We start from the raw sequence: 26,259 nt of genomic DNA, 5'->3' as shown, positions 1-26,259 counted from the left end.
TTGAAAAGTGTTATTTACAGGGTTGGGGACAGCTACTCCCCAATAGAAAGTACCCTATAAATGATGATTTTGTATATATTTAGCTTATCACTATCTTATTTAATGCATTGGGTTTATATAGACAAGGGGTCGGGAACCATTTTTGCCTGGAGAGCCACTTTTACCTATATATATATATTTTTTTTAATCTCAGAAGAGCCACAAAAAGACAAAAAAAAGTTTGGATATTTAACTAACAGTTACTTTTATTCAACAGAGTTTTTTAAATACATGTTCTACTAGTTTTAAAAGTTATTGTACTAGTAACTTCAAATGTAAATGGCAATGGGAAATGACAGAAGTTAACAACGTTACAGCGTAACAACGACACGAAGTTAACAACGTTGACAACACAACACTCGAAATTGAACATTAGGCCTACCAGAGATTAATGCGACTTCTGGTGCTGCATAGACTTGCTGATGGCCTTGTAGTCTGGCTCATATTTAGTGAGGTGAAGCTTCATGCAAGCATTGAGGCTTTCGTCGTTTAAACGCGAGCGCAGCTTCGTTTTTATATTTTTCATATGAGAGAAAGATTTCTCGCATGCATAAGTGGAACCGAACATGGGTATCGTAACGCGACCTATTATCCCGCAGGCCACCAAAAAAATCCGCTTAACAAATATGTTTTTATCAATATAAATATGGTTTAATGAATCAACCTTACATATTTCAGAAGTGACAGGTGTGTAGACAATGCACGAAGTCTTGTTTGACTCTCAGTGGGAACATTTCTACCGTATTTTCCAATTTGTTTTGTACAGTCGCGAAATGGCAACAAAGTTGGCGACGATTTAAAATGCCGTTGGAAACAGAGCTCAACAAGAAAAATAATTTACACCGAACGTCGCGAAATCAAAATTCTACTATTTGGATCAGGCTGGTTTGTACACGCAGTATAACAACACTATCTTATACACTTCAATACGCCGTATATGTGCCATTTTTGCTACAAAGCTAATTTAAATACCCTTTTTGGGCAGGGACTTAAGTTTTCCGAAATCCGCGATCCTGGATGACACCAAAATCAATATTAAGTAACGTGTACCAGCGCTTGCGGGATAATAGGTCGGGCTACGATAACACAGCAATACTAACATATTGCAATGTGCAATATGCAATGGGCAGTTCTCTCCAAGTTTTTAGAAGCAGTTCGTCTTGAGATGGAAGCTTTCCCATGTCAGTCCACTTGTGCTCGCAAGCTGTGCGATTCCTTCCAGCTGATCGTTCAGTGATTTGAACTTGCCCACCCAGATGCCAGACGAGGTCAGGCGCTAACCTTTATTTCGAAATCGCCGATAGAAACACCAGGGATGCACAATATGTTTTTTTCCTTTTCGATATTTTTCTCTAGCCTATCAACTTTAACAATTGAAGTTTTCTCGTTGACGGAAATGTAGGGAAATCTGTGATTTTGTTAGATATTGGCATGGCAACCAGCCGCGAATGTAACAATGTTTTGCAGGCTATGGTTACGGAGTCAAGTGAGGTGGAAAGTTAAATTAAATAACTCAGATAGACCAACGTATTTGCCACGAAGCCTTGTCATTCTAATAGAAGTAGTATTGACTGTTATTTAAGCCTTCTACTAGGCCTAGGCTGATCCCTTGATTACACTTGATTTTTTTCTCCGTATTTTTCTCCAACCCATTTCGTCCGAGAGCCCCGGCCGTCAGCAAAAGAGCCAGTGGTGGCTCGCGAGCCATAGGTTCCCGACCAATGATATAGACCATAACACTTTCTTAGTAAATGATCTATGCCTAAATGCCTAATTGTTTTGTAAATAGTTTATATTGTTGAGGGACTGCATATTACACAAATTCGGTAGAATGGCCCATAAATGAACATCACAGTTGTAATGTATGAACTGATTCCACAGAATTGCACATTTTAACATTGGCTTCGTATTGTTATGTCCTCCACAGGGCCAGCAGTCTCCATGATAAGAGAGATGATGCTCAGACTGAGTAATGGGATGCAGCGTGTTGTTCCCACCATCGCACGTGTTCGTTTCAGTTCCCACACAGCGTCCGCTACTGCCTCTAGCATAAAGCATGCAGAACGTCAGCTCACCCCTCAGGAGTTGTATGCCCGTGAGGACAAGTATGGTGCCCACAATTACCATCCTCTTCCTGTGGCTTTGGAAAGAGGAGAAGGTGAGAATGTAACCTTCTTATTATTGGTTACCTGCCTGGGTCTAGATTTGTGTATTGTCCTTAACACTCTGGAGTCTGAGGCCTGGCAGGCAATTTTGAGGTAGTTTGACCGACCTTGACCGTTAAATAACAGTGAAGATGCCATTTTTAAATTAACCTCAAATCAACTGTTAACATATTTTAAGTGGTGCTGAGATATTCTAAAGCAAACACACTTACTGTCTTAGTTTGGCAGCAGAAACTTGACGAACCCGATACCTTGTTTTAAGCAAATGTGTAGGTTCATGAGTGGCTTGTATTTATACACATTTGTGGATTTTTCAAAGCATCTATGTGTTATTTCCTCTTTCAGTTAGATTTGGCTTCAGTTGTATATGCTGTGGCAATATCCTGTGAAAGATCAACTATAATCCTTGCAAAATAGTAGCCTATTGGCTATTCTGTAGGAAAATATGACGCAAATCAGACAAAATCAGACAAAAGCTATTGAGTAACTATTCACATGCTTAAGGCTTTGTCATTACCTGTGGCTTTAAGGGAGGAGGGAGTCCACATGGGAGAAAGTCCACTGTAAACAAAACTCTACCAAGGTCCAAGTAGAATTTATTTATTTTTAGGAAAGCCCTGCCATTTGGAAATAGATAGTAGTAGATAAAGAGATGCATGTCCACTCGCTCATGTGTATAGAATTTTCGTCTATGGAATGCCTGGCCTTCAAATGCAAACCTCCACACTCCATGACAGTGCTTCTAATATACCGTCCTCCAAAACCTTACCCAGCTTTTCTACCTGAGATAAGTGATCTGCTAACCTCACTCTGCACTACGTCAACTAACATTGTCATTGTTGGTGATTTAAATATTCATGTTGACAACCCCTCCTGTCAGTTTGCAGCAGATTTTCTGAGTTTGCGTGAGTGTCTTGGCCTGCAGCAGCATGTTGAGATTCCTACTCACACCAAGGGGCACACTCTGGACCTGGTTATCACTGACTCTGCTCCCATCAGTAACCTACAGGTGTATGATATTGGTGTGTCCGACCACAAGGTGGTCTCAATGGCCTTGACTTTTAAGCTGCCTACTATTAGACCTAAGCGTCAAATGTCTTTCCGGAACTGGAAAAGCATTGACTCAGCCACCATGACCATGGATCTCCAGCTCATCACCTGCCCACCCTCTGCATCAGTGGATGAATTAGTGGAGCTCTATAATACATCCTTGAGCAGTGTTTTTGATCTCCATGCCCCTGTCAAGACACGTGAGGTCAATTTCTCACGCTCTGCTCCTTGGTTCACACATGAGCTGCGGAAAATAAAAACAGCTGGGCGTGTCCTGGAACGACGCTACAGACACTCTGGGCTGACTGTGCATAAACTGGCCTTCCGTGAACATCAAAGGGCCTACTCCAACTCACTTAAAGATGCTCGCTCACAGTTCTATTCCAACTTAATTAATAAAAACCCTGGCAACTCTAAACAGCTTTTTACCACCATAAATCATCTCCTGAAGCCACAACCATCCTCTTCAACTGAGGCTACAGAGGAGCAATGCAACAGCTTCATTGACTTTTTCAGATCCAAGGTCAACGACATTCGCTCTCAGATGTCAAGCTCCCCGGCTCTGCTTCCCTATGACACCAACGCCTCATCTGCGAGTGTGCTGTCTCCTCTACATCTCGCTGAGGTTGGGGAGAGCCATTTTGAAGAAATCCTCAGAAAAATTAGATTGTGTACCTGTACCCTGGACCCCATTCCCACTGCTCTGCTCAAGTCACACATCCCCACTCTCAGTCCTTTCATCACCAAAATCGTTAACCTTTCCCTTCAGTCTGGCTGTGTCCCACCTGCCCTCAAGGTTGCTGTCATCCGTCCCCTTCTTAAGAAGCCCACCCTGGACCCGGAGGTTCTAGCCCCAACTACAGGCCTATCTCAAACCTTGCCTTTCTGTCCAAGGTGTTAAAGAAGGTAGTTGCTTCTCAACTTCAGGACCACCTCAAACACAACAACTTGTTTGAAAAATTTCAATCAGGATTTCGTTCAGCCCACAGCACTGAAACAGCTTTGCTCAGGGTGACAAATGACCTGCTGATGACAGCCGATGCAGAATCACCCTCACTCCTCATCCTCCTGGACCTGACTGCTGCATTTGACACAGTGGACCACACTATCCTGCTAGAGCGCCTCCACACCACCATTGGACTATCAGACTCTGCACTCAAGTGGTTTCAGTCCTACCTTTCTGGCAGAACTGAATATGTCTCACTGGGAAGTTGCAAGTCCAGACAGCTCCCTGTCTCCTGTGGTGTTCCGCAAGGGTCGGTCCTCGGCATAGGGCAGCGACATCGGCAACAGTGAAAGTGCAGAACAGGAAGTTATGTTATAATTTAGTAATTCCTATATACAGCCGCGGAAAAAATTAAGAGACCACTTCAAAATTATCAGTTTCTCTGGTTTTACTATTTATTGGTATGTGTTAAAGTAAAATTTACATTTTTGTTTTATTCTATAACCTACTGGCAACATTCCTACCAAATTTCAAATAAAAATATTGTCATTTAGATAATTTATTTGCAGAAAAATGACAATTGGTCAAAATAGCAATAGCAATAGTGTCTTCAGATCTCGAATAATGCAAAGAAAACAAGCTCATATTCATTTTTAAACTACACAATACTAATGCTTTAACTTAGGAAGAGTTCAGAAATCAATATTTGGTGGAATAACCTTGATTTAAAATCACAACTTTCATGTGTCTTGGCATGCTCTCCACCAGTCTTTCACATTGCCGTCGGGTGACTTTATGCTACTCCTGGCGCAAGAATTCAAGCAGCTCGGCTTCTTTTCATGGCTTGTGACCATCCATCTTCCTCTTGATCACATTTCAGAGTTTTTTTTAATGGGATTCAGGTCTCGAAATTGGGCTGGCAATGACAGGGTCCTGATCTGGTGGTACTCCATCCACACCTTTACTGGCCTGGCTGTGTGGCATGGAGCATTACCCTGCTGGAAAAAACACTTCTCAGAGTTGGGGAACATTGTCAGAGCAAAAGGAAGCAAGTTTTTCTTCCGGGACAACGTTGTACTTTGCCTGGCTGAGGTTTGTAAAAGACCATAAGGATTGAACCAAAGCTGACTGGAGGTCTCTAAGTTCGTCTTCTCTGATGAGTCCAATTTCACAGTAGGTGCAAGACTCTGTGGCTTGTAGGCCTCTCCAGGTCTCAGTCTAACCATCAGACGACCATGTGTTGGGCAAAGCTGAAAATCGGACTCATCAGAGAAGACGAACTTAAGGACCTCCAGTCAGCTTTGGTTCAATCCTTATGGTCTTTTACAAACCTCAGCCAGGCAAAGTACAACGTTGTCCCGGAAGAAAAACTTGCTTCCTTTTGCTCTGACAATGTTCCCCAACTCTGAGAAGTGTTTTTTCCAGCAGGGCAATGCTCCATGCCACACAGCCAGGCCAGTAAAGGTGTGAATGGAGTACCACCAGATCAGGACCCTGTCATTGCCAGCCCAATTTCGAGACCTGAATCCCATTAAAAAAAGTCTGAAATGTGATCAAGAGGAAGATGGATGGTCACAAGCCATGAAAAGAAGCCGAGCTGCTTGAATTCTTGCGCCAGGAGTAGCATAAAGTCACCCGACGGCAATGTGAAAGACTGGTGGAGAGCATGCCAAGACACATGAAAGTTGTGATTTTAAATCAAGGTTATTCCACCAAATATTGATTTCTGAACTCTTCCTAAGTTAAAGCATTAGTATTGTGTAGTTTAAAAATGAATATGAGCTTGTTTTCTTGGCATTATTCGAGATCTGAAGACACTGCATCTTTTTTGCTATTTTGACCAATTGTCATTTTTCTGCAAATAAATGATCTAAATGACAATATTTTTATTTGAAATTTGGTAGGAATGTTGCCAGTAGGTTATAGAATAAAACAGAAATGTACATTTTACTTTAACACATACCAATAAATAGTAAAACCAGAGAAACTGATAATTTTGAAGTGGTCTCTTAATTTTTTCCGCGGCTGTATATATCGACACTAAGCTGGAAATGATTTGTCTGGGAATTCCCCGCCCCCTTCACTGCATTTTATTTGCTCAGTTAGTCTGGCGAACTACGCAATGGCAGTTCACTTCAGTCACGTATTTGGACACTCCTTTAACCAATCAGACCAACGATACTATAGAACGATACAACGATCGGTAATAAAGCAAACACATATTTTTTCTGTATGAATTGTTCCAGGGCAAGTTTCTGTTCTGTTTTCAAAGAAAACTTGCTGTTGAAATCATCCAAGACAGTCGTGAGAGCCGTATCAAAGTTTTGCTGTGCTTCGGAGGCCTCCATGTAGAATGTTTTCAATCTCTGTTTGCCGTCGCTTTTGTTACGTAGTCGTGGTTAGTTTAAATCCGCCAATGGCGTGCCAGGTCATAGCCAGGTAGCCAATAGCCAGTTTGTGATTGGCTCCAAGGATCCTTGCAGTCCCCACAAACCTGGCATATACAATTTGCCAGACCGATACTGGAGGCAAAAACAAATTGGCCGGAAGTAGAGAGGCGAGACTTCCCATACAAGGAAATGATGCCATATATCAGCTAATCTTTGGTAAATTGCCATAAAACTTTCTAGGAGTGTTAACAACCATGCCCTTGACATGACTACAGTTGGCATGGCAACTGTGCATGGCCAACTTAGCTTGTAGGCCAAACTTTTTAATTTGTTCCCCAATGCTACCGCTTTGCAATATGTTGCTATTTCTACGCACACTGAAAAAAAGATGATCAAATGCTAATCATGTAATCAAATGGAATTGTGTTGGAAAACTTAAATATATGTGTATACAGTAGTATGAGTGATGACTAGGAAATCATCAGTTTGTGAGATTTTGGTCCTATTATTAATAGTTAGAATGATGAAATTAGAAAACAATAAACCCTTTTCTACTCTTGTGTTAACTAAATGAGAATTACCTTAATTAGTTTTGGCTTTCAGTTTTGCTGTTTGAATTCAAAATGTGGATTGTCTGGATTAGTTTTGCCTGTTTTTGCAAAAAAATGGCCAGATGAGATGATGAATAAACAGATGTCTCAGAAATACACTATGTTCCCTTTTTGTCTTTCAGGTATTTACCTCTGGGATGTTGAGGGCCGCAGGTACTATGACTTTCTGAGTGCATACAGTGCAGTGAACCAGGGCCACTGTCACCCTAAGATCATTGCTGCACTCAATGCCCAGGCTTCCAAATTAACCCTAACATCCCGTGCTTTCTACAACGACGTTCTGGGAGCCTATGAAGAATTCATCACCACCTTGTTTGGCTATGACAAAGTTCTGCCCATGAACACCGGTAAGGAGTTTAAACACAGCAAGGTTCATTCATTCATTCATTGTACTTTCCCTGTCTTTAAACGGTAGGCCTTAATACATTGATGTCATTAAAATTCAATTGAAACCGGCAGACTATATGTTATCACAGGCGCAATTGAATGGAATCATGGAACCGCTGACCAACATTAAAAGGAATCAGGAACATATATACATGCCAATAAGATGTCATCAAACAGAGAACTATACTTATTGTGCTCCTCTCAAAAATGGTCTGACTATTTGTGCAGCTATAATAGGCAAATGTAGGGCCAATAGTTTTCCGCGAAAACGGACGGAATACTCGGAATGGACCATCTGAAACGGAATGGACCACTGAAAACGGAATTGCAACTTTTCAAACGGAAATATCATTTTGTGCATCAAAATCGCCCAAAACCCCCTGTATTTCACCCTGTAAGACTGAATTTCTTTCAAATAAACACAACAAAGATCGCAACAATGAACAAACATTAATTAAAGAACAAAAGCAGTCAGAAAATGTCACGTCTGCGCTGAACTCTGCTCCGGCCACGCCCCCCTTTTCAACGGTAGTCACGCACTCACGTTCATTTGCTCATCTTCCCAATCACATTAAAAACTAAAAATGTTAAGTCTTCTGTTGTGTTGATGGCTGTCAAACAACAATCTAAGAAGGGCACGTATTATTCACTGAGTTACCAAGCAGTCTTGGGACTAATTAGCACTGCACTGAATTACATTACCATGAGTTATTGCTACACAATAACAATTACACAACTAATATTACTAGATACATATAATAGTGGACATTACACTAGGCAACATGGATCTCACTAGGTGCGTTTCCATTCAGCTCGTTCGCATTAACGATTCGCATTCACGGACGATTCGCATAAAACAAATGCGCATCAGCGACCGTTTCCATTCACCCGAGTCTTTAGTCTAATTTGGAGGAAGAGTTTTGTGCATGCTTGAATGGACGCCCTCCTCTCTGCCGTCGGGACTTGCTGTAGCATTTGAGTTGTTTTGAATATAGTTGCTAGAAGGAGAAGGCGTATACGGTTTTAACATGTTTTACAAACTCACATAGCAGCGAATTCCGTTCCCCGCAGATGTCCGTACATCTGGGAACGAGCACGGTCTAGTGATTCTTTTAATTTGGTGAAGGCCCACTTCACTGACCAGCTGTGGGTCGAAAACTTCAGGCTGACCAGGTCAGGATTTCAAGAATTGTGCAACGGATAGGCCCTGCTGTGTGGCCTGAAAGTATTTGCTGCCGAAAGCCTGTCCCCACCGACGAGCGCATTGCAATTGCACTTTACAAACTTGCAACATGCGCGGAATACCGTGTTGTGGGCGAAACGTACCACTGTACAAAGATGTTTATATGCAGTATGCTTTGCCATCCGAGTGCAAAGAAATATATTTAGTTACCATACATGGTCGAGGTGCAAGAGATTGCGAACCGAAACAACCGCGCACACCAGGTCCGCAGGTGTTAGATAGAATAAAATCAATGATCACAAAACAAAAAAACTATAATTTACAACAACAACAAAAAAAGTACGTGTGGGGAGATAACATGTCCACGTAGTTTGCACGTAAATCAACTTAATCAGTTAGCCTACAATAAACTAGGTAATGATGATGATGTTCAAGGGAAACAACAAACAGCAACCATAGATATATTATAGTATATAACAGCAAGTGCATATGCTGCATGAGGTGTGGTGTATTAGCTGGCAGTTTGAGAAGCAGTAGAGGAACATCACATTCGTGGCAGACAGCAGCACGGTTGTCTGTCACTGCAACAGGACGTAGTCTACAGTCCAACTCCGAACATAAACAAATTCACAAAATACGCGAATCGCTCGAATAAACTGTTTCCATCTACGTTAAGGGCATTAACTAAATTCGAATAACTAGTAAATCCACCTTCCTCTGGCGAATCGAATTTCTATGCGCATTGGGGAAGTTAATGCGATACGCACGCGTTTCCAACCAGGATTAAATATTCGCATAGAGATAATGCGCATTAAGACATGGGATGGAAACGCACCTATTCATATCTCATCCAGTCGAAATCTTAACAGGATTGAACCCATCTTTATTACAGCGTATCAACATAAGAACAGAACATAGCTAAATCTCCGCTTAGCATCATGCTAATCACTACTAATAGCACGAGCAGGTAGCCCAAAATTTGGTATTTAATACACGATATATCACAGAAGCAACTTCATGAAAACCCTTACTTTCATTAAGTATGCACATAATGCCTCACATACAGGTCAAACAATGATGATTTACGCATTGGAAATGTATAAGGCACAGTATGGTCAACTACTTAGCGACAAACTGAACTTGAGGGTGCTGCACACGCACGCAAAAACAGCGTTGCTAGGCAACATCACTGTCAACAGAGTTTTTCATACAGTTAACGTGCGGAAAGGCATTATACGGCTGTTTTTTTTTTTTTGACGCGGAATCACGGAATTACCAAAAACGTGACACGGAATTTGCTTTTTTTTGACGCGGAAAACTATTGGCCCTACAAATGCAATAGTGTGGAACAAGCGGAAAAGCAATGGCAAGACAAAAAAAATGCAAATTAAAGTACGAACAAAGTCATAAAAGCGCACCTTGTCATGCTGCACTCCTGCAGCAGGCAGAATACAGTTTAAGCCATGTGTGGTGTGTTTGCACATACCATGCCGTGTTTTTATGCACACTGACACGAAATGACTCCTGAAACGGGCACTAATATGTTAGTACAACTGCCCCAGAGAGTGTGACACTATGATTGACATTTCCAACAGCACTCTGAATTTACATACAATTTCAGAGTGTGCTCTGAGGGGCATTTAACAAATGCATCATAAATGTCAGGGTTGCAAACTCGTCACCTTTCGTCGAAATTCGCAGTTTTTTATTCAAAATTGGTCATTTGTGTGATTCGTGTGGATCTGCAATAAAAATAGTTTGTTGGGGGAGGGGTATAATTTCACGGCAGGCACGCTTTTTATTCTGAGTCTTCTGGTAGTTGCCTCGGTGCCGTAATAGACAGGTGTATTAGGGTCACAAAGAGTTTGTGACCAGGGTGGGAGGGGTCGGCCATTATCTTCCCCGCACGCCTCAGGGTCCTGGATCCATACAGGTCCTGAAGAGATGGCAAATTGCAGCCAATAACCTTCTCCACTGAACGAATGACAAGCTGCAGTCTGCCTTTGTCCTTGGCAGTGGCAGCAGCGTACCAGATGGTGATGGAGGAGGTGAGGATGGACTCAATGATGGAGGTGTAAAAGTTCAACATCATTGCCTTTGGCAGGTTGAATTTCTTCAGCTGCCGCAGGAAGTACATCCTCTGATGTGCCTTTTTGGTGAGGGAGTTGATGTTTAGCTCCCACTTGAGGTCCTGGGAGATGATGGTGCCCAGGAAGCGGATGGACTCAACACTGTCAACTGGCGTGTCTCTCAGGGTGATCCCTAATATCAATAGATCCCTGCTGAAAGCTAAACTTCTGTCTATATAAACCTTTTGCGATGGGTTTCAGTGTTTCCCCTAGGTTTACAGCTTGGGGGGGGGGGGGAACTTAAATGAATTATGATGTTCATGTGTTTCTTTTAATGACAGCAGTCAATATAACATCTTACAGTAACAGTATTCAACAATTATACTTCAGGATTAGGGGTTAGGATAAGCAGTTTTACTTAAAAAATAAGTATAATTTTACATGTTTTATGGTAAAGGTAACCTTAAATGACTTATTTTGTGATCTGGCGCTATATTCATTTTAAATCACAATTATCTTGAGCTTCCAGGGGGGGCGGGCGGGGCCGTTGGGGTGGCGGGGCGCCACCCTAATATCATTGTAGGGGAAACACTGGGTTTATCATTGCTTGACTTTCAGCCTTGTGCTGGGAGGGGAGCCTGATTGCAATTGTTGTTGTCTGTCTGTCTAATAAATATACTTATATGCAGCTACGGAGGTAATTAGGGTGAATTTTCACCTATCATATTTGGGGGCTTGTCCGGGGCTCCGGAGTCCTGAGGTAATAAGGGTGAATAGTCACCTATCATATATAATATATATTCCCCAGGAAGCATGCCCCGGACCCCTCTAGGGGTTTTGCGCCGTTGTCACCTTTTTCATCCCTGATGAGTTTGCACCCCTGATAAATGTAATAATTTTATCATTTTACTACATGTTTGTAATGGGTAACTTTATTGCTTTATTCCCCAGGTGTTGAGGGTGGAGAGACGGCATGCAAGCTTGCTCGGAAATGGGCTTACAATGTAAAGGGTGTTCCAACAAACAAAGCCAAAATAATTTTTGCAAGTAAGTTTCATTCTACCTCTTATTTATATGATATGGGTTCTGACTAATACTAAACTGCCCCTGGGGTCATAAAAACGGCGCCTCTAATAACATCCGTTCCTTGCTGTGCTTTCTTCCCCATGTTTCTTCCTAGATGGAAACTTCTGGGGACGGACCCTAGCTGCGATATCAACGTCCACAGACCCAAGCAGTTATGAGGGCTTTGGCCCCTTCACGCCTGGGTTTGAACTCATCCCTTACAATGATATCCCAGCACTAGAGGTGGGTCCTTTTACACGCAAAAGAAAAAACACTTTTTAAATGCTGTCTATACATGGACTTACCACTTGCTTAACCATCTGGTGTCGGCTGTACGGCCGGCAGTATAAAACAAATACTTGTTTAAACATTGCAAACATTACTGGACAGTGCTATGCTGTTGATTAACCCATAAGTAGGTAGGACAGTGAGCTGGATTGTTTACCTGGATGGTCACCTATTCAGTTTAGTGTGTCAGGGCGGTGGGGGGTTTTGGGTGTTGTCAGAAGGGAAGGGAGGAGAGAAGTAGAAGAGACAATCAGGAGCGAGATGGATTCATACACTTATCAGAAGATAAAACATTCAAAGTATTGGTTGTAGAACAGCTTAGTAATAATAATAATAATTCATTTTATTTGTTGAGCACTCTTCATTCAAGCAGAATCTCAGAGTGCTAACAGCTCTAGGCAAAAGCACAGTTTAAGAAAATGATTAGCTTAGTGCGTATACAGTGTCCTCGTAAGGTTACTATAAAGAGAAGCAGAACCATTAACCAGAAAACAATGTCAATAAATGGCATGTGTTTATTTACAGGTGAATAGACTGGCATACAGTTTGTATTATAAGGAGAGTAGAATTTATGCATAATAGTTCATTGGAAATGGGTTGCTGTAAGCAAAGGGTTTCTGCAGGTAGATTGGGTGAAGTACTAACCTCAGTTTGGTTAAGGGTAGGAATTGGAAATCAACCAAGCTTAGGGTAAAGGAAGGGGTTGGAGGTGGGTGAGCCCTTCGGATTACAAACCCAGATTAGGGTAAGGCAAGAAACTGGGATATGAACCCATAGGCGCCCAAAGAGAACAACAAGTAATATGGCCGCTTCATCAGTATCAGCAAAGGTAGAGGTAGAAAGTGAGGGGGTCATTTTTAGTTTTAGGCATACACAGGAAAAGATGTTTAATGACTTGTGCTCCTTATTAGGGACTTGGCTGGTTTGGGTTAAGATAAGTACTGGTTGGAACAGAGTGAATGTTGATTGCTGAATTTCTGTCAATGCCATTGGTAAATAAAGGGCTTTAATCACCACACTGACCTCTCCAATGAGAGGAGTGAAGCAGGAGAAATAGAGCAGGAGAGCAAGTCTGTCTGGGTGAGACACCTGCAGAATGCCTGCCTGAGCTTATTTCACACAGACACCCCCAGACTCCTCCCCATGGGTAGACCCAGGGGGTGAAAAAGGTGTAGGTCAATGTAGCGAAGGGAAGTGCATCTATGGGGTCCCTCACACACGGGTCAATCTACCTGGGGGTCCCTCATAAAGTTTACGGGCATGCCCCGATGGCATCACAGCAAGCCATCCCACTTCTGGCACTAGTGACTTGAACAAGTGTCTACAGGGTAGGGATGCACCGATCCGATATTTGTATCGGTATCGGTACCGATATTGACGACATTTCTAGATCGGGTATCGGTGAAAATGTGCCGATCTAAAAAAAAAAAAAAAAAATTTTTTTTTTTTTTTTTTTTTTTAATATTTATACTTGAATCCTATTCCTACTACCTTGCTGCTTTGATAATTCAATTTACCTCACGGGATTAATACAAGTTTATCTATCTATCTGTCTATTGGCTGATCTATTCAGTGTAATTCTATGCTGTGCGCTGTGAGTGACGTCATACAAAAGCAACACGCCGTGCAGAGCTCAGTGTTTACAAAATGGAGCGAGCGAAAGGATCTGCTATCTGGAGCTATTTATTATTTTATTATTTATTTTGTTTTACATTGTATTTTGAATCCCTAATTGCACTGACTGAACCAGTCACACTATATTTATATGATTAAGATTGTTTTACTGGTGCAAAATGATTAAATAAATAAGTAATTCAGTACATTTATATCTGTTTATTTGTTTTGTTTTACATAGGAAAGAAATGTTTAAGTCAAGTCTCATGATCCCAGATCTCCCCCAATGAAACTTACAGTTTGTTACCATCATTTCGCTTTTTTTTTTTATATCGGTATGGGATCGGTATCGGCCGATACTAAACCTCAGATATCGGTATCGGTATCGGAGGTGAAAAAAGCGGATCGGTGCATCCCTACTACAGGGTGCCAAATTTGCACTCTGACCTCAACGCCAAAGAGCCAGGCTTGTTGGTATGCCAGTCAGAGCGCATACTAGGGACGGCACTCTGCACACTGCCCTCCCCTTCGGGAAGCGCACCCTTGCGTTTCACGCACACAGGCATTCCTCGCACATCCACCAACTGTACTTCTCCCATCCCAGGGTGCCCCACACACAAGTGCTTCACCCATCTATGGGCTCCCTCACACAGGGGTCAACCTACCTGGGTGTCCCTCATACAGATTACAGGCATGCCTTCGATGACCTAACAGTAAGCCATCCCACCACTTCCACCAAATGTGAAAATGGCTGGATTTGGGATGTATGCTTGATTGGAATGGGTTTGCAGATGAGAAACACACATGGCGCATGAGACCGTGGCTTGCTCATCAAAAATAGCATTTATTTACAATGGGGGATGCGACATCCACCCCAAAACAGACATTTACCAAATAAACAAAACTAAAGCCAATGCAGCTTTCTCCTAACATGTTCAATCTGTGTTTCCCCCCATTAGACAGTGAGGCACACCTTATATAAGGCCGCCCATTAGGCTAAATTGGTCCAATCATTGTGAATTGTATTCCTCTACGGATGTGGGGGAACCCGGACCCAACCCAAGGTTCTCTCCCTTTTGGGTCATGGTGAGAAGGGGGAGGGATTTCACCTTCTGACAGTCAATTTGTACGTCAATTTGTAGGTCATGACTTATTCCATGTGTACAGAAGTGTGAAGATGTGTAGCCGTGACAGGCAAGTCTGGCAGAGATGCAGGTCCACAAGAAGGTTTCGGGCAAAAGGTTGAGGGTTGTTTTTATTTCTCCCAAGCCAAAATCCATCCAGATATTTACAGTGAGACTAAACTAAAGTCACAAATGCCAATAAACAAACAAAAAAAATAAACTGACAAAAGAGAAAATAAACTGACAAAAGCTAACGCAACAAAAGTTAACTCAAACTAACTTTGTGCTACAAGGTTACTCACTTAACTGAGTTCTGAGGCTCTCACTTACAATAGTGTGCACGCATGGCAGGCCTTTCAATAAGGTGACTCACTGTACTGAGTTCTGAGGCTCTCACTTACAATAGTGTGCACGCATGGCAGGCCTTTCTTTCCTAAGACTGAAAACACAGCACCTTTTAAAGACGCATCAATTTCCCCTAAGTAATTGGAACAAACCAATAATACCAAAACTAGGGGTTAACAATACAGAAAATGCTTTTACAGCCAAAGTAAAGACATTAACTGAAAAGAAAAGAAATGTTCCTAATACAGGAAATAACAAACATCCCACTCGTACAATCATATTAAAACCAAACGCTTAATGAGCGAATATTACCTGGATTGGACCATACCATTGTCAGCTCACGCACGAGCGCAGTGCGCGAACGCGCCCCAGTCGGCAACAACAGTATATCAGGCTTGGCAGTGGAGGTGCGCGCCCCTTTAACACTGCGGCCAGAGATGCCAGGAGAAAACGGTAAACATTTGAGACACTTTACTTTACTTTACTAAATAAACCTTTGTGGATCCGAAATAGCCCGTCTGCTTGTTGTTCTTGGACCCTGTATTTTAAAACATGTAGCATTTCGCTCGGTGGTCAAACGCCATTGCGAACAAACAATTGTAAACAACGTTGCGAGGTTGGTGCGTGCACTCACCCTCTCGCAAGGAAATTACTCACAAGTTTAAAAGCAGGTGTTTGACAGCAGTCCAAGGTCTTGGTAAATCCACACAGTATAACAGTAAAGGTTAAAAGTAGTCCATTTAACTAAATCTTACACAAAGAAGCCATTACCTGGCTGGTGGTCATGTGACTCAGTTACGTGATACGGAGACGCCAAGTCACCGCATCACACAAGGCTCAACTGTGGTGTCTATATAATGCACTGAAGAGTAATGTTTTTAGTCTGGCTTTAAAGATGGAAAAGATATTTACTTCTCTGGAGACAAGATTATTCCACAGGAGTGGGGCTTGATAGCAGAAGGCTCTGCCTCCTATTGTTTCTTGATACTCTTGGTAGGGCCAATGGTTTTCCACGATAACGGAAAACGGACGGAATTCGCGGAATGGACCTTTTGAAACGGAATGGACCATTTGAAACGTAATTGCATCATTTTAAACGGAAACATAATTTTGTGCATGAAAATCGTATTTCACCCCGAATTTTACCCTGTAAAACTACATTTCTTTAAAATAAACACAACAACGATCACAACGATGAACAAACATTAATTGAAGAACAAAAGCAGTCAGGAAATTTCACGTCTGCGCTAAACTCTGCTCTGGCCACATCCCCCTTTTCAATGGTTGACACACACACACACACCTTGCTACAGCCATATTGAGTCACATTCATTTGCTCGTCTTTCCAATCGCATTTAAAACCAAACATTTTAAGTCTTCTGTTCAGTTGATGGCTGGCAAACAACAATCTAAGAAGGGCATGTATTATTCACTCATTTTAAGCCATCAATTTACCTCAGGGTGAACAAAAGTGAAACGGAAAATGCATTTTTTTTAAACGGAAAACCATTGGCCCTATCTAGGCCTCTCCTTTGTTCTCTTGGCTGTGTGCTTCGTGTCGTTGGCATGCTGGAAGGTAAACCTTCGCCCCAGTCTGAGGTCCAGAGCGCTATGTAGCAGGTTTTCTTATTGCACTTAGAGGGAAAGATGATTGCAGCTATCAGGACTAGTCACCCAGTTCCCGCTGCTGAAAACATGCCCACATCATCATGATGCCACTGCCATGCTTCACTGTAGGGATGGTATTAGCCAGGTGGTGAGCAGTGCCTGGTTTCCTCCAGACGTGACGCTTGGTATTCAGGCAAAACATTCTGATTTCATCAGACCAGAGAATCTTGATTCTCATGGTGTGGGAGTCCTCCAGGTGCCTTAAGGCAAACTCCAAGCAGGCTGTGATGTGCCTTTTACCAAGGAGGGGCTTCCGTCTGGGTACTGTAAGATAAATTCAGTTCAGTATAGTTTTATTTGTTAATACATACGGTCTAATTGTCTATCTGGTGACATTCTGTTTTCAAAAGTAACACATAAATTCTGTGTGAAATCTCAGATCCTCTGCCTCTCATGCATGCTGACCCATCTTATCTTACCTAAGGCCCAGCTTGAGAATACAATGTTGCATATGGGCTGCATTCTGGCCTCAAGCAAGGAACTGCCTGTCCTTTCTAACTCTGGTCACAGAGAGACAATTGTATTGTATGTATTCACAAATAAAACTATACTGAACTGAATTTATCTTACAGTACTCTAGCATAAGGCGACCTTGGGTTTCTTGAAAGGCGCCCTATAAATAAAATGTATTATTATTATTATTATTATAAAGGCCTGATTGGTGGAGTGCTGCCTGGATGGTTGATCATCTGAAAGGTTCTCCCATCTTCACAAGGATATGCTGGAGATCTGTCAGTGACCCTTGGGTTCCTGCTCCGGTTCCCTGGCCAAGGCCCGTCTTCGTCGATTGCTCAGTGTCATATGTCACAACTCTAGGGTAGGAATGACATAGACAAATAGCGGATGGAGTAGGTTTAACGGTGGGTTTATTTTAGATTTTAAGCAATGTTCCAACCCAAACCAAGTAAACAGAATGTCTGCATCAAGATTCACGGTACAACGCACAAAGCACAACGCACAAAGAAAATGTCAATGACAAACAAAGGAACAGTACACAACACTCCGAGGCTGGCCAACACCAGCGGCTAAGGTAGTGTCTGCTGCAGGTCGAATCTCCTGAAGCAGGAGGAGCCAGAGGTTTTGTGGAGTCAGGTGAACCTGCGTGCCAGGTGCACCCAATTAAGGCTCATCACCTCCAATCACCAACTGCACAGAGAGACCAGTGGGCACAAACAGAGGGTTACATACATACATGGAACAGCACAGGCCATGTCACAACTCTAGGGTAGTTATGACATAGACAAATAGCGGACGGAGTAGATTTTAACGAAGGGTTTATTTTAGAATTCGAACAACTATCCAACCCAAACCACGTAAACAGAATGTCTGTATCAAGATCCACGGTACAACGCACACAAACGATGACAAACAAAGGAACAGCACAACACTCCGAGGCTGGCCAACACCAGCGGCTTAGGTAGTGTCTGCTGCAGGTCGAATCTCTTGAAGGAGGAGGAGCCAGAGGTTTTATGGAGTCAGGTGAACCTGCGTGCCAGGTGCACCCAATTAAGGCTCATCACCTCCAATCACCAACTGCACAGCGAGACCAGTGGTCACAAACAGAGGGTTACATACATACATGGAACGGCACAGGCCAGCAGGCCGTCACACTCAGTTTGGCTAGGCGTCCGGGTCTAGGAAGATTCTTGGTGGTTCCAAGATCTTCCATTTAGAAATGATGGTGGCCACTGTGCTTTTTGGGTCTTGCAAAGCTGTAAAGCTTTTACCGTACCTTTCTCCAGATCTATGCCTTGACACAATCCTGATTTTGAGGTCTGCAAATAATTCCTTTGACCCCATGGCTTGGAGTTTGCTCTGACATTCTCTTTCAGCTGTGGGACCTTATATAGGGGCAGGTGTTGGCAATCCCCAATTATGTCCAATCAATTAAATGTATCACAGGTGGACTCCAATTAAGTTGTAGAAACATCTCAAGCAGTATCAGTGGACACAAAATGCACCTCAGCTCACTTTTGGGTGTCATATCAAAGGGTGTGCACACTAAAAAACAGTTTTCATTTAATTTGTCATTATGGGCTATTCTATGTAAAACTTTGAGACAAAAAATGAACTCATTCTATATAAGTAGAATTTGTCTGTAAAGTGATAAAACGTGGAGAAGGTGAAAGGGGTGTGCAGACTTTCCGGCTTGAATGTACAGTGGTGGCCAAAATTGTTAGAACACCTGACAGATCTGAGAATAATTACCTTTTTTTTGCCTCCAAAACATGATTTCATTTCATAATGTTCATGAAACATGCAGATGGCTGTTCTGAGCACATCAAAAATATCAGATGAAGTGAGTCCTACTGTTTTTATCCACTTTTAACTTTAATATGTGGTACGTCCACCTTTTGCAGCAATTACAGCAGCACATCTCTCTGGCATAGAGTCAATATATTTCTTGAGAACTTCAACACTAATGTTATCCCATGCCTTCTGCAACTCAAGCCAAAGGCTTTCCTTGGAATTTACAATAGATCTGTCGAGTTTATTTTCCAACTTGCCCCGAATTTGCTTGATGGGTTTGAAGTCCAGACTTTGAGAGGGCCGGTCCATAATCGTCAATGTTCCAGCAGATTCCTTGTCGCCGGTAGATCCGGCAATAGTTAAAATAATGTTTAGGGTCATTGTCCTCTTTGAAAATAAATTCAGGCCCAATAAGACGTCTCCAAGAAGGTACTCCATGCCTCACCAGAATGTTGTGGTATTCTTTTGTATCCATGAAGCCATCAATTTAGCCAAAGTCACCTGTTCCTGAGGCTTAGATTGCACCCCACACTATAATACTACCCCCTCCTTGTTTAACTGTTGTCAAGAGACACACATTTTTATATCTCTCCCCCTCACTTCGTGGAACATACACGCTTTGCTTGTTGCCAAACTATTCAAACCTGGACTCATCAGTACACACAACACTTAAACCAATCTTTCTTTGTCCATTTCTTGTGTTCTTTTGCAAATTTCAGGCGTTACACCTAATTGTTCTCTTTTAGTAATGTTTCTTTGCTGCTATTCTGCCAAAAAGTCCTTCTCCCAGTTTCCGACGGACAGTTCTTGAAGACACTGTTGCACCATTAGTCAGTGTGATGCTGATCTCGTCACACAGTTCTTGTAAAGTCTTTATTCGGTCCTGAAGACTGAGAATTTTGAGATGCTTCACTTGTGTGTCTGAGAGTTTCCTTTTGAAACCTCTCCCCTTTCGGTTCTGGTGCCATGGTGGTCTAAAGTGTACTTTACAGTGCTTGGACTGCATCTCAAGTCCTTGGCTATGTGGCAGTAACTCCAGCCAGCATCAAAAAAAGGCTTTATTCAAACCCGTTGCTCACTCCTTAGCTCCTTCTTCACCTTAGCCATGTTCAAAGAGCAACATGTGCTTCAAGACTGCTTCTAGAGGCTTTGGATCTATACCATTTGGTGGTGTGGCCTCAGTGACAAAACCCTGATGTTACCAATCACTTAATGAGCAGGATAGGCCTTGTACATTCAAAAGAATCGCCGAGCTGTGTCCTAAGACTCTTGCATCACCATCAATTTAACCACAATAACACCTGACAATGATTACACAAGTAATTTGGCTTCTTCTGTGCAGGAACATGATTGTGTGACATTGCCAGTGAAATAGGCCTAGCTTGTTTTTGTACGGAAAATGACCTTAATCTCATTATGATGGCTCTATTCTATGGTTTATAGAGCATAATGATGACTTTGTAGATATTGAATTTGTTTTTAGGGTTTTTTAATGACCAATTCAACAAAAAAAACTGAAAACTCTTAAATATTTCTAGTGTTCTAATAATTTTGGCCACCACTGTATATAGTCTGATCAGCTTCAAAGGCATTGACAAAGGTGTGTTTGTGTTGACAGAAAGCCCTTCAGGACCAAACTGTGGCTGCCTTTATGGTGGAGCCCATTCAAGGAGAGGCTGGTGTGGTGGTCCCCGACCCTGGCTACTTGACCAAAGTGCGCGAGCTATGCACAAAATACAATGTGAGTATTAATGTATATGTATTAATGTATCAAAACAGTTTGAGAAGCAGCTGCTGGTTTTGGGTATGTAATTTTGGCAATCACCGTTAACCCTGGTCTTGCAGAACAGTCTGCTTTTGGGTGGCCATTTAATACAAAAAACCCTGATGTTTGATTACATAGCACAAATTACATATACATTCTATTTTAACCCATTTAAGCCGGGAAAGCATTACCGCTGTTCTACCATTAAAGCCGGGAGTGCTGTTGCGTCATTCTACCTTTAGGGCCGGGAAAGCATATACGTCGTTTTCCGGTATAAGGGGGGGTTTTGCCCAAATTGTCGGCCTCTGGGCCAATGAAATGCATCAGAATAGACATGTGATAGTGCCTCAAATGTTTTGCCATTAGTAGCTTAAAAAAAAATCGTTGGCTTTCTCGCTTTGCTAAGTAACGTCTCCTCCGCGACAGCCAGGATTATAGCTCAAAGTAAATTAGGCAAGGAGTGAGTTGTGAGTACTGGTAGTTACAGAATATGGTTATCTGTAGTTGTTAACGATTGTTACTTGCTTAAATGTAGGTTTACTCGAGGTAAATGAAAGGGAATATGGTATCATAGAGGGCTATATTAACACTAAGCTAGCTTGCTATGTTGTTAAAACTTTCTCCAGTGAGCAAGAGTGTGAACGAGCGAATTATATCGACATCTCTCTATTCTTTGCATTACTATATATTCTAGTATTTCAAAACAATAATCAGTCCCTATAGAATGTTGTTTATAATCAGTTAATGCTACTGAATCCTCGTTTGACTTTATTATAGTGAATGCTTTGGTTGCCTTCCATTTCAGCCCAGCATACAGTATTTATAAGTTGATAAATAAGATGTACTTGAAATTTGTTTAGTTTTTTATTTGAATTATTCCTGTTTTTTCCCTTTGAATGGAATATTTGACACTAAACTAGTTCATCTGTATCTCAGTGATAGTATCCAAATGATCATAAAAATATCACTGGTATGTATAAACTACATAGACAACAAAATAGTTATAATTGTTGATCAAAATCTTATTCCCTTCTGCTCATAATACAACAAGTAGACAACTCAGAGGTTGACACTGTCAGGTCCATTATCCATCCATAGTGTCCAAATGAGCATTAAATATCCCTGGTATGTAAAAACTACACGGACAACAAAATAGATGTTAATCGTATTCCCTTCTGCTCATAATAAAACAAGTAAACAACTCAAAAGTTAAAACTTTCCCTATAAGAATTATATATTTATAATTATATAGTTATATACTTTATTTCACTTTGTTATATACTTTGTCATATAGCTTATTTAATTTTTTTCTAGTGTTTTGTGCTGATCCTGCACTTTTACATATTTTGTTTACTTTTGAGAAGGTGTATGTAAATATTGTAAATATTTGTAAATACAATTCCCATGAAAGCCACAGGTGTAAGCTCCCAAATACTTTTTGAATTGTGTTCTTATCTGTTACAGGGGCTGAGAAATCAGTAATGTAGTAGGCGTTGACACAATTGCTGAATTTCTAGAAAAACTTCAGGTTTTGGGGGCTTTTCTGAAATCGCCTATAGGTTTTACAGGCATTTTTTCCAGGCGCTTTAGGCCTAAATGGGTTAATCAAAACAACCAGTTCTGTAATATGATGTCTTTCATTCATTAATCCTTCAAAATGTATCTAAAAAAAAATACAAAATGTAACACATTTGATTTAATTCATGAAAAAACTTATTTTCAGTGAAATACTCTTTCATTTGCTGCATTTTCCTGACTATAAAATGCACCATATATAAATCACATTACAGTATTGCAGTATGTAATTTTATAAAATGTGTATTAACCGTATTTGATCCAATGTTACATTACCCTGTCACGTAAATGCTGTGTAGTTGTGGTGTGCGTGCTACTAGCCATTTAAAAGTTGTATGGGATGAGCATTTTAAGCAAATATGCTACACCCTCTCCTCTCTCTCTCACTCACACACACACACACACACACACACACACACACAGGCTACTTACAGTAAAAAACATGCATTTATTTAGTTTTATGGTGTTGTGTGGGAATGAATGCTATGTTAATGTTAAAGTCAAATAATAGACTGCCAGGCAACCACTGAATTAACGAGTTTGAGAAGGGCAAGGGGGAGGGGAGACTTCACTCCCTTCATTTACTACATCAGAGCAAGCCCTTGCTCCACTGAAGTCCCATTATTTCTCTCAGGATTGTTTAATGTCAATATGAAGCCATTCAACAAGTTGTTGTTATCACTCTGAATCTGAGAAATTAAACTTTGATTCAGGTAATGCAGCGAACACTATTACACACAGTGTGTCTCAATCTTACACTTTGCACAGGACCCTGTAATACAGAGTCCTGTAATACAGGGCCCTGACATCTACAGTGCACTCCCCGTCGCTCAGGGGTGCTTTATCAAATAGAACACTGACGTTAAGCACCTGGTGGAAGTGACGGACGCAAATATGCTCGTGATTCCAGCGAAAACTAAATAGCCAGCTATCTAGCATAACTGCCATGCAATTCTAATGGTAATGCTACCTAGCTTGGTATGCTAACTGTCGGTAGCCTATACATTGTGAAATCAACCAAAATACTGATGTCACTGGCTTTAATTTGATAATGGCATGTTAGTAGTACATTTAATATCAGTACAGTTGTTTAACACTGTCCAATGACTGACATAGCCATCAACTGGCCCATTGCAAAGAGTGCTTTGAACAGTCCAAATGCCCCCGCTCGCCAAGCGAAGTTACCCGATTTAGATGCACCTTTTTCGGACTAGCCACAGGCACTGGGTGGGGGAATAGCCCAATAGCTTAGCATATCTGTCATGCAATTCTAATGGTAATGCTACCTAGCTTGGTATGCTAACTATCGATAGCCTATACATCATGAAATCAACCAAAATACTGATGTCACTGGCTTTAATTTGATAATGGCATGTTAGTAGTACATTTAATATCAGTACAGTTGTTTAATTACTGCTGATATTTACATTTACGGTCTGTAGCCTGGTGATCTACAGCCACCTTAGCCACCGTTAACCATCGTGTCCGCCATTGTTTTCGTTATAAAATGAAAAGCTAGCATTGGCTCCTCCTCTTCCGTATGTAGCCAATATGGCGCCCGTTAGGGCGAGTAGTGAGCTTCAAATCACCCTATATTTTTGACCCGTTTTCAGGGCATGATACGGGCAATTTCAGGGCTCTGGATTCTGCTGATTTTGTCAGTGTGGCGCCCTAAGCCCTGAAAGTCGGGGCTCGAAGGGCTCAAGGGGTCGAATCGGGACAGAGCCACGGTTGCCTAGTTGCTTTGCTAGCTAACTAGCTAGCCAGCTAAATTACACTTTTAAATAACCTTAAACTGTCTGAATGTCAGAGTTCCATTTGAATGACCTGATGCCTAATTATCCAGCTGATCCTCGAAAGTATAATAGGAAAAGGTATAAACACTCAAGGTGCCTTTGCATCCTTTTACATGAGGAGGGTTGCCTAAGCACGAAATGGCTTAAATAGTTAAAAAGCTACGATAGGTAGAAACCCTCTGGGTGCCTGTACAGCTCCATATTAACATGAGCTCATATTATACACGCTAGCAGCTACCAACTGTTAAGCTTGTTCCCTAAGCTAGAGATAGGAAGTATAGTTCTTGCTAGGTTTACTGGCATGAGACACAATACACAGACCTTTTTCTTTATCGTTCTGGGAGACTGAGTGTGAATGAAAGTTCTTTCTATCCCATGTTGTTTTTACCTGATATATTAATATGATTCATATGTGAAACAGGGAGAGAGACCCATTCTACTTGGCAAAGTCACTGTGTGCGTTGCTTACTTCTAGGAAGTTAAAATGCACCTCCCATGTATGGGCTGCACCCGAGCATTAACCGCAGGGTTGCAGAAAAAAAAAATGTATAAACCGCAGTTAAAAGGGAATTACGTTATTGATAGGTATGGAGATGTAGAATATGTGAATAGGTTGGTAGTCCTTCAAAAAAGGACCAACTCGTTGCATGGTGGATAGAAGCACCAGAGTGTTTAGGATGCATCTCAACATTTCAGAAGGTACCCAGAATTTTTTACGCATTAAGATCATAAAAAGTTACATAATTACGCAGATTGCACCTTGTTCTCTGTTGTATTTTTTGCATTTAGTGTATAAACTGATAATAAATAATCTTCTCAGAATAACCCATGATGCAGGCCTAAACAGTCAGAATGACGAGACTTTCCGAATGGATCATCTGAGTGGTGAATTATTAGTGTTATGTATGTTTGTGTGTGCATGTGTGTGTGTGTTTTTAATGTATGTATTAAAGTATCACTATGCAACAATCTGACATTTTTCAGGTATGGTATTATAGGCAACTCATTTTGGTACCATTCTCAAATTAATTTTGATAGCAGATAAACACCTGTGTCTTCCCCAATAGCCATCCATGATATGCTCTATGTTGTTCTGTGAACCAGGCTGGAACACCAGGCAAAAATGGACGATAAGCTTTCACACGTATGACATTGCCAGCTATACTGTCAAAAGACGCCAGTTAGTGCGTTGGCAAGCTTCTATTGGTGTCAGCTGGCTGTTGGTGGTGTTTGCAAGGTTTTTGCATGCCTTTTAGGTAGTTAGCTTTCTAGTTTTGGAACAGAACTACGTTTTGCTGCTTTAACAAGAACAAACTACATTTGTATATCCTGAGCAAAATACCAGTGCATGCAAAGCAGAAGTCTAGTTAATCTTAAATAATTTAGACTGTCCTCTACGCGACAGTTTACCTATGATCATAGATTACATCGCATGGACACCCCATCAGTCAATGTCTATATATCCAATAACAAATTAAGTGAACTACACAGAAGCAATGAAGTAGCTCCTTTTTTATATTACTACGTTTTGTTAGCTTGCAAACCAACAGACGTGGCCTGAGCCTTGAGCATATCTATCAACAACAGCAAATTAACGTAAGCTCCCGAGTGGACTCCAAACCAGAGCCATTATGCCAAGCCTAAAATTATTTGAAACATGACATGACTGTTTATGTCTCAAAAAGACCGGTGCTTTACCCTGGTGATTACTGGGGTAAAGCTCAGATGTATTGCTTTTGACAGGGCTAGTGCTCACCTTTAAACTACTGGCTGCCAAACTCTGGACTGGACCCACTGTACAGTTTGTGATACTGTACAGACCACTTCTGATGCTATGTGCTTTGTCTCTTAATGTCATCTTGATGGGTTATTTCAACCTTTATATGGATAATTCCTCCAACCAATGTGCTACCACCTTTATGGCCTTAC

General features: G+C 41.5%; 1 protein-coding gene across 1 annotated transcript in view; it reads left to right on the top strand.

Moving 5' to 3' along the window:
• oat (ornithine aminotransferase) overlaps nt 1–26,259 on the top strand; it is a 55,620-nt gene that overhangs the window by 12,651 nt on the left and 16,710 nt on the right. Inside the window, exons 2-6 of the mRNA XM_080834940.1 lie at nt 1,967–2,197; nt 7,324–7,548; nt 11,792–11,887; nt 12,021–12,148; nt 20,813–20,935. Coding sequence (XP_080691066.1) covers nt 1,981–2,197; nt 7,324–7,548; nt 11,792–11,887; nt 12,021–12,148; nt 20,813–20,935 — 789 coding nt within the window. The 5' untranslated portion in view covers nt 1,967–1,980. The remainder of the gene's footprint in view (nt 1–1,966; nt 2,198–7,323; nt 7,549–11,791; nt 11,888–12,020; nt 12,149–20,812; nt 20,936–26,259) is intronic.

Source organism: Sprattus sprattus (assembly GCF_963457725.1).
Source record: "Sprattus sprattus genome assembly, chromosome: 3".
Classification (NCBI taxonomy): domain Eukaryota; kingdom Metazoa; phylum Chordata; class Actinopteri; order Clupeiformes; family Clupeidae; genus Sprattus; species Sprattus sprattus.
Note: the sequence above shows the minus strand (reverse complement) of the source record. Positions and strands in the feature narration are given on the sequence as shown.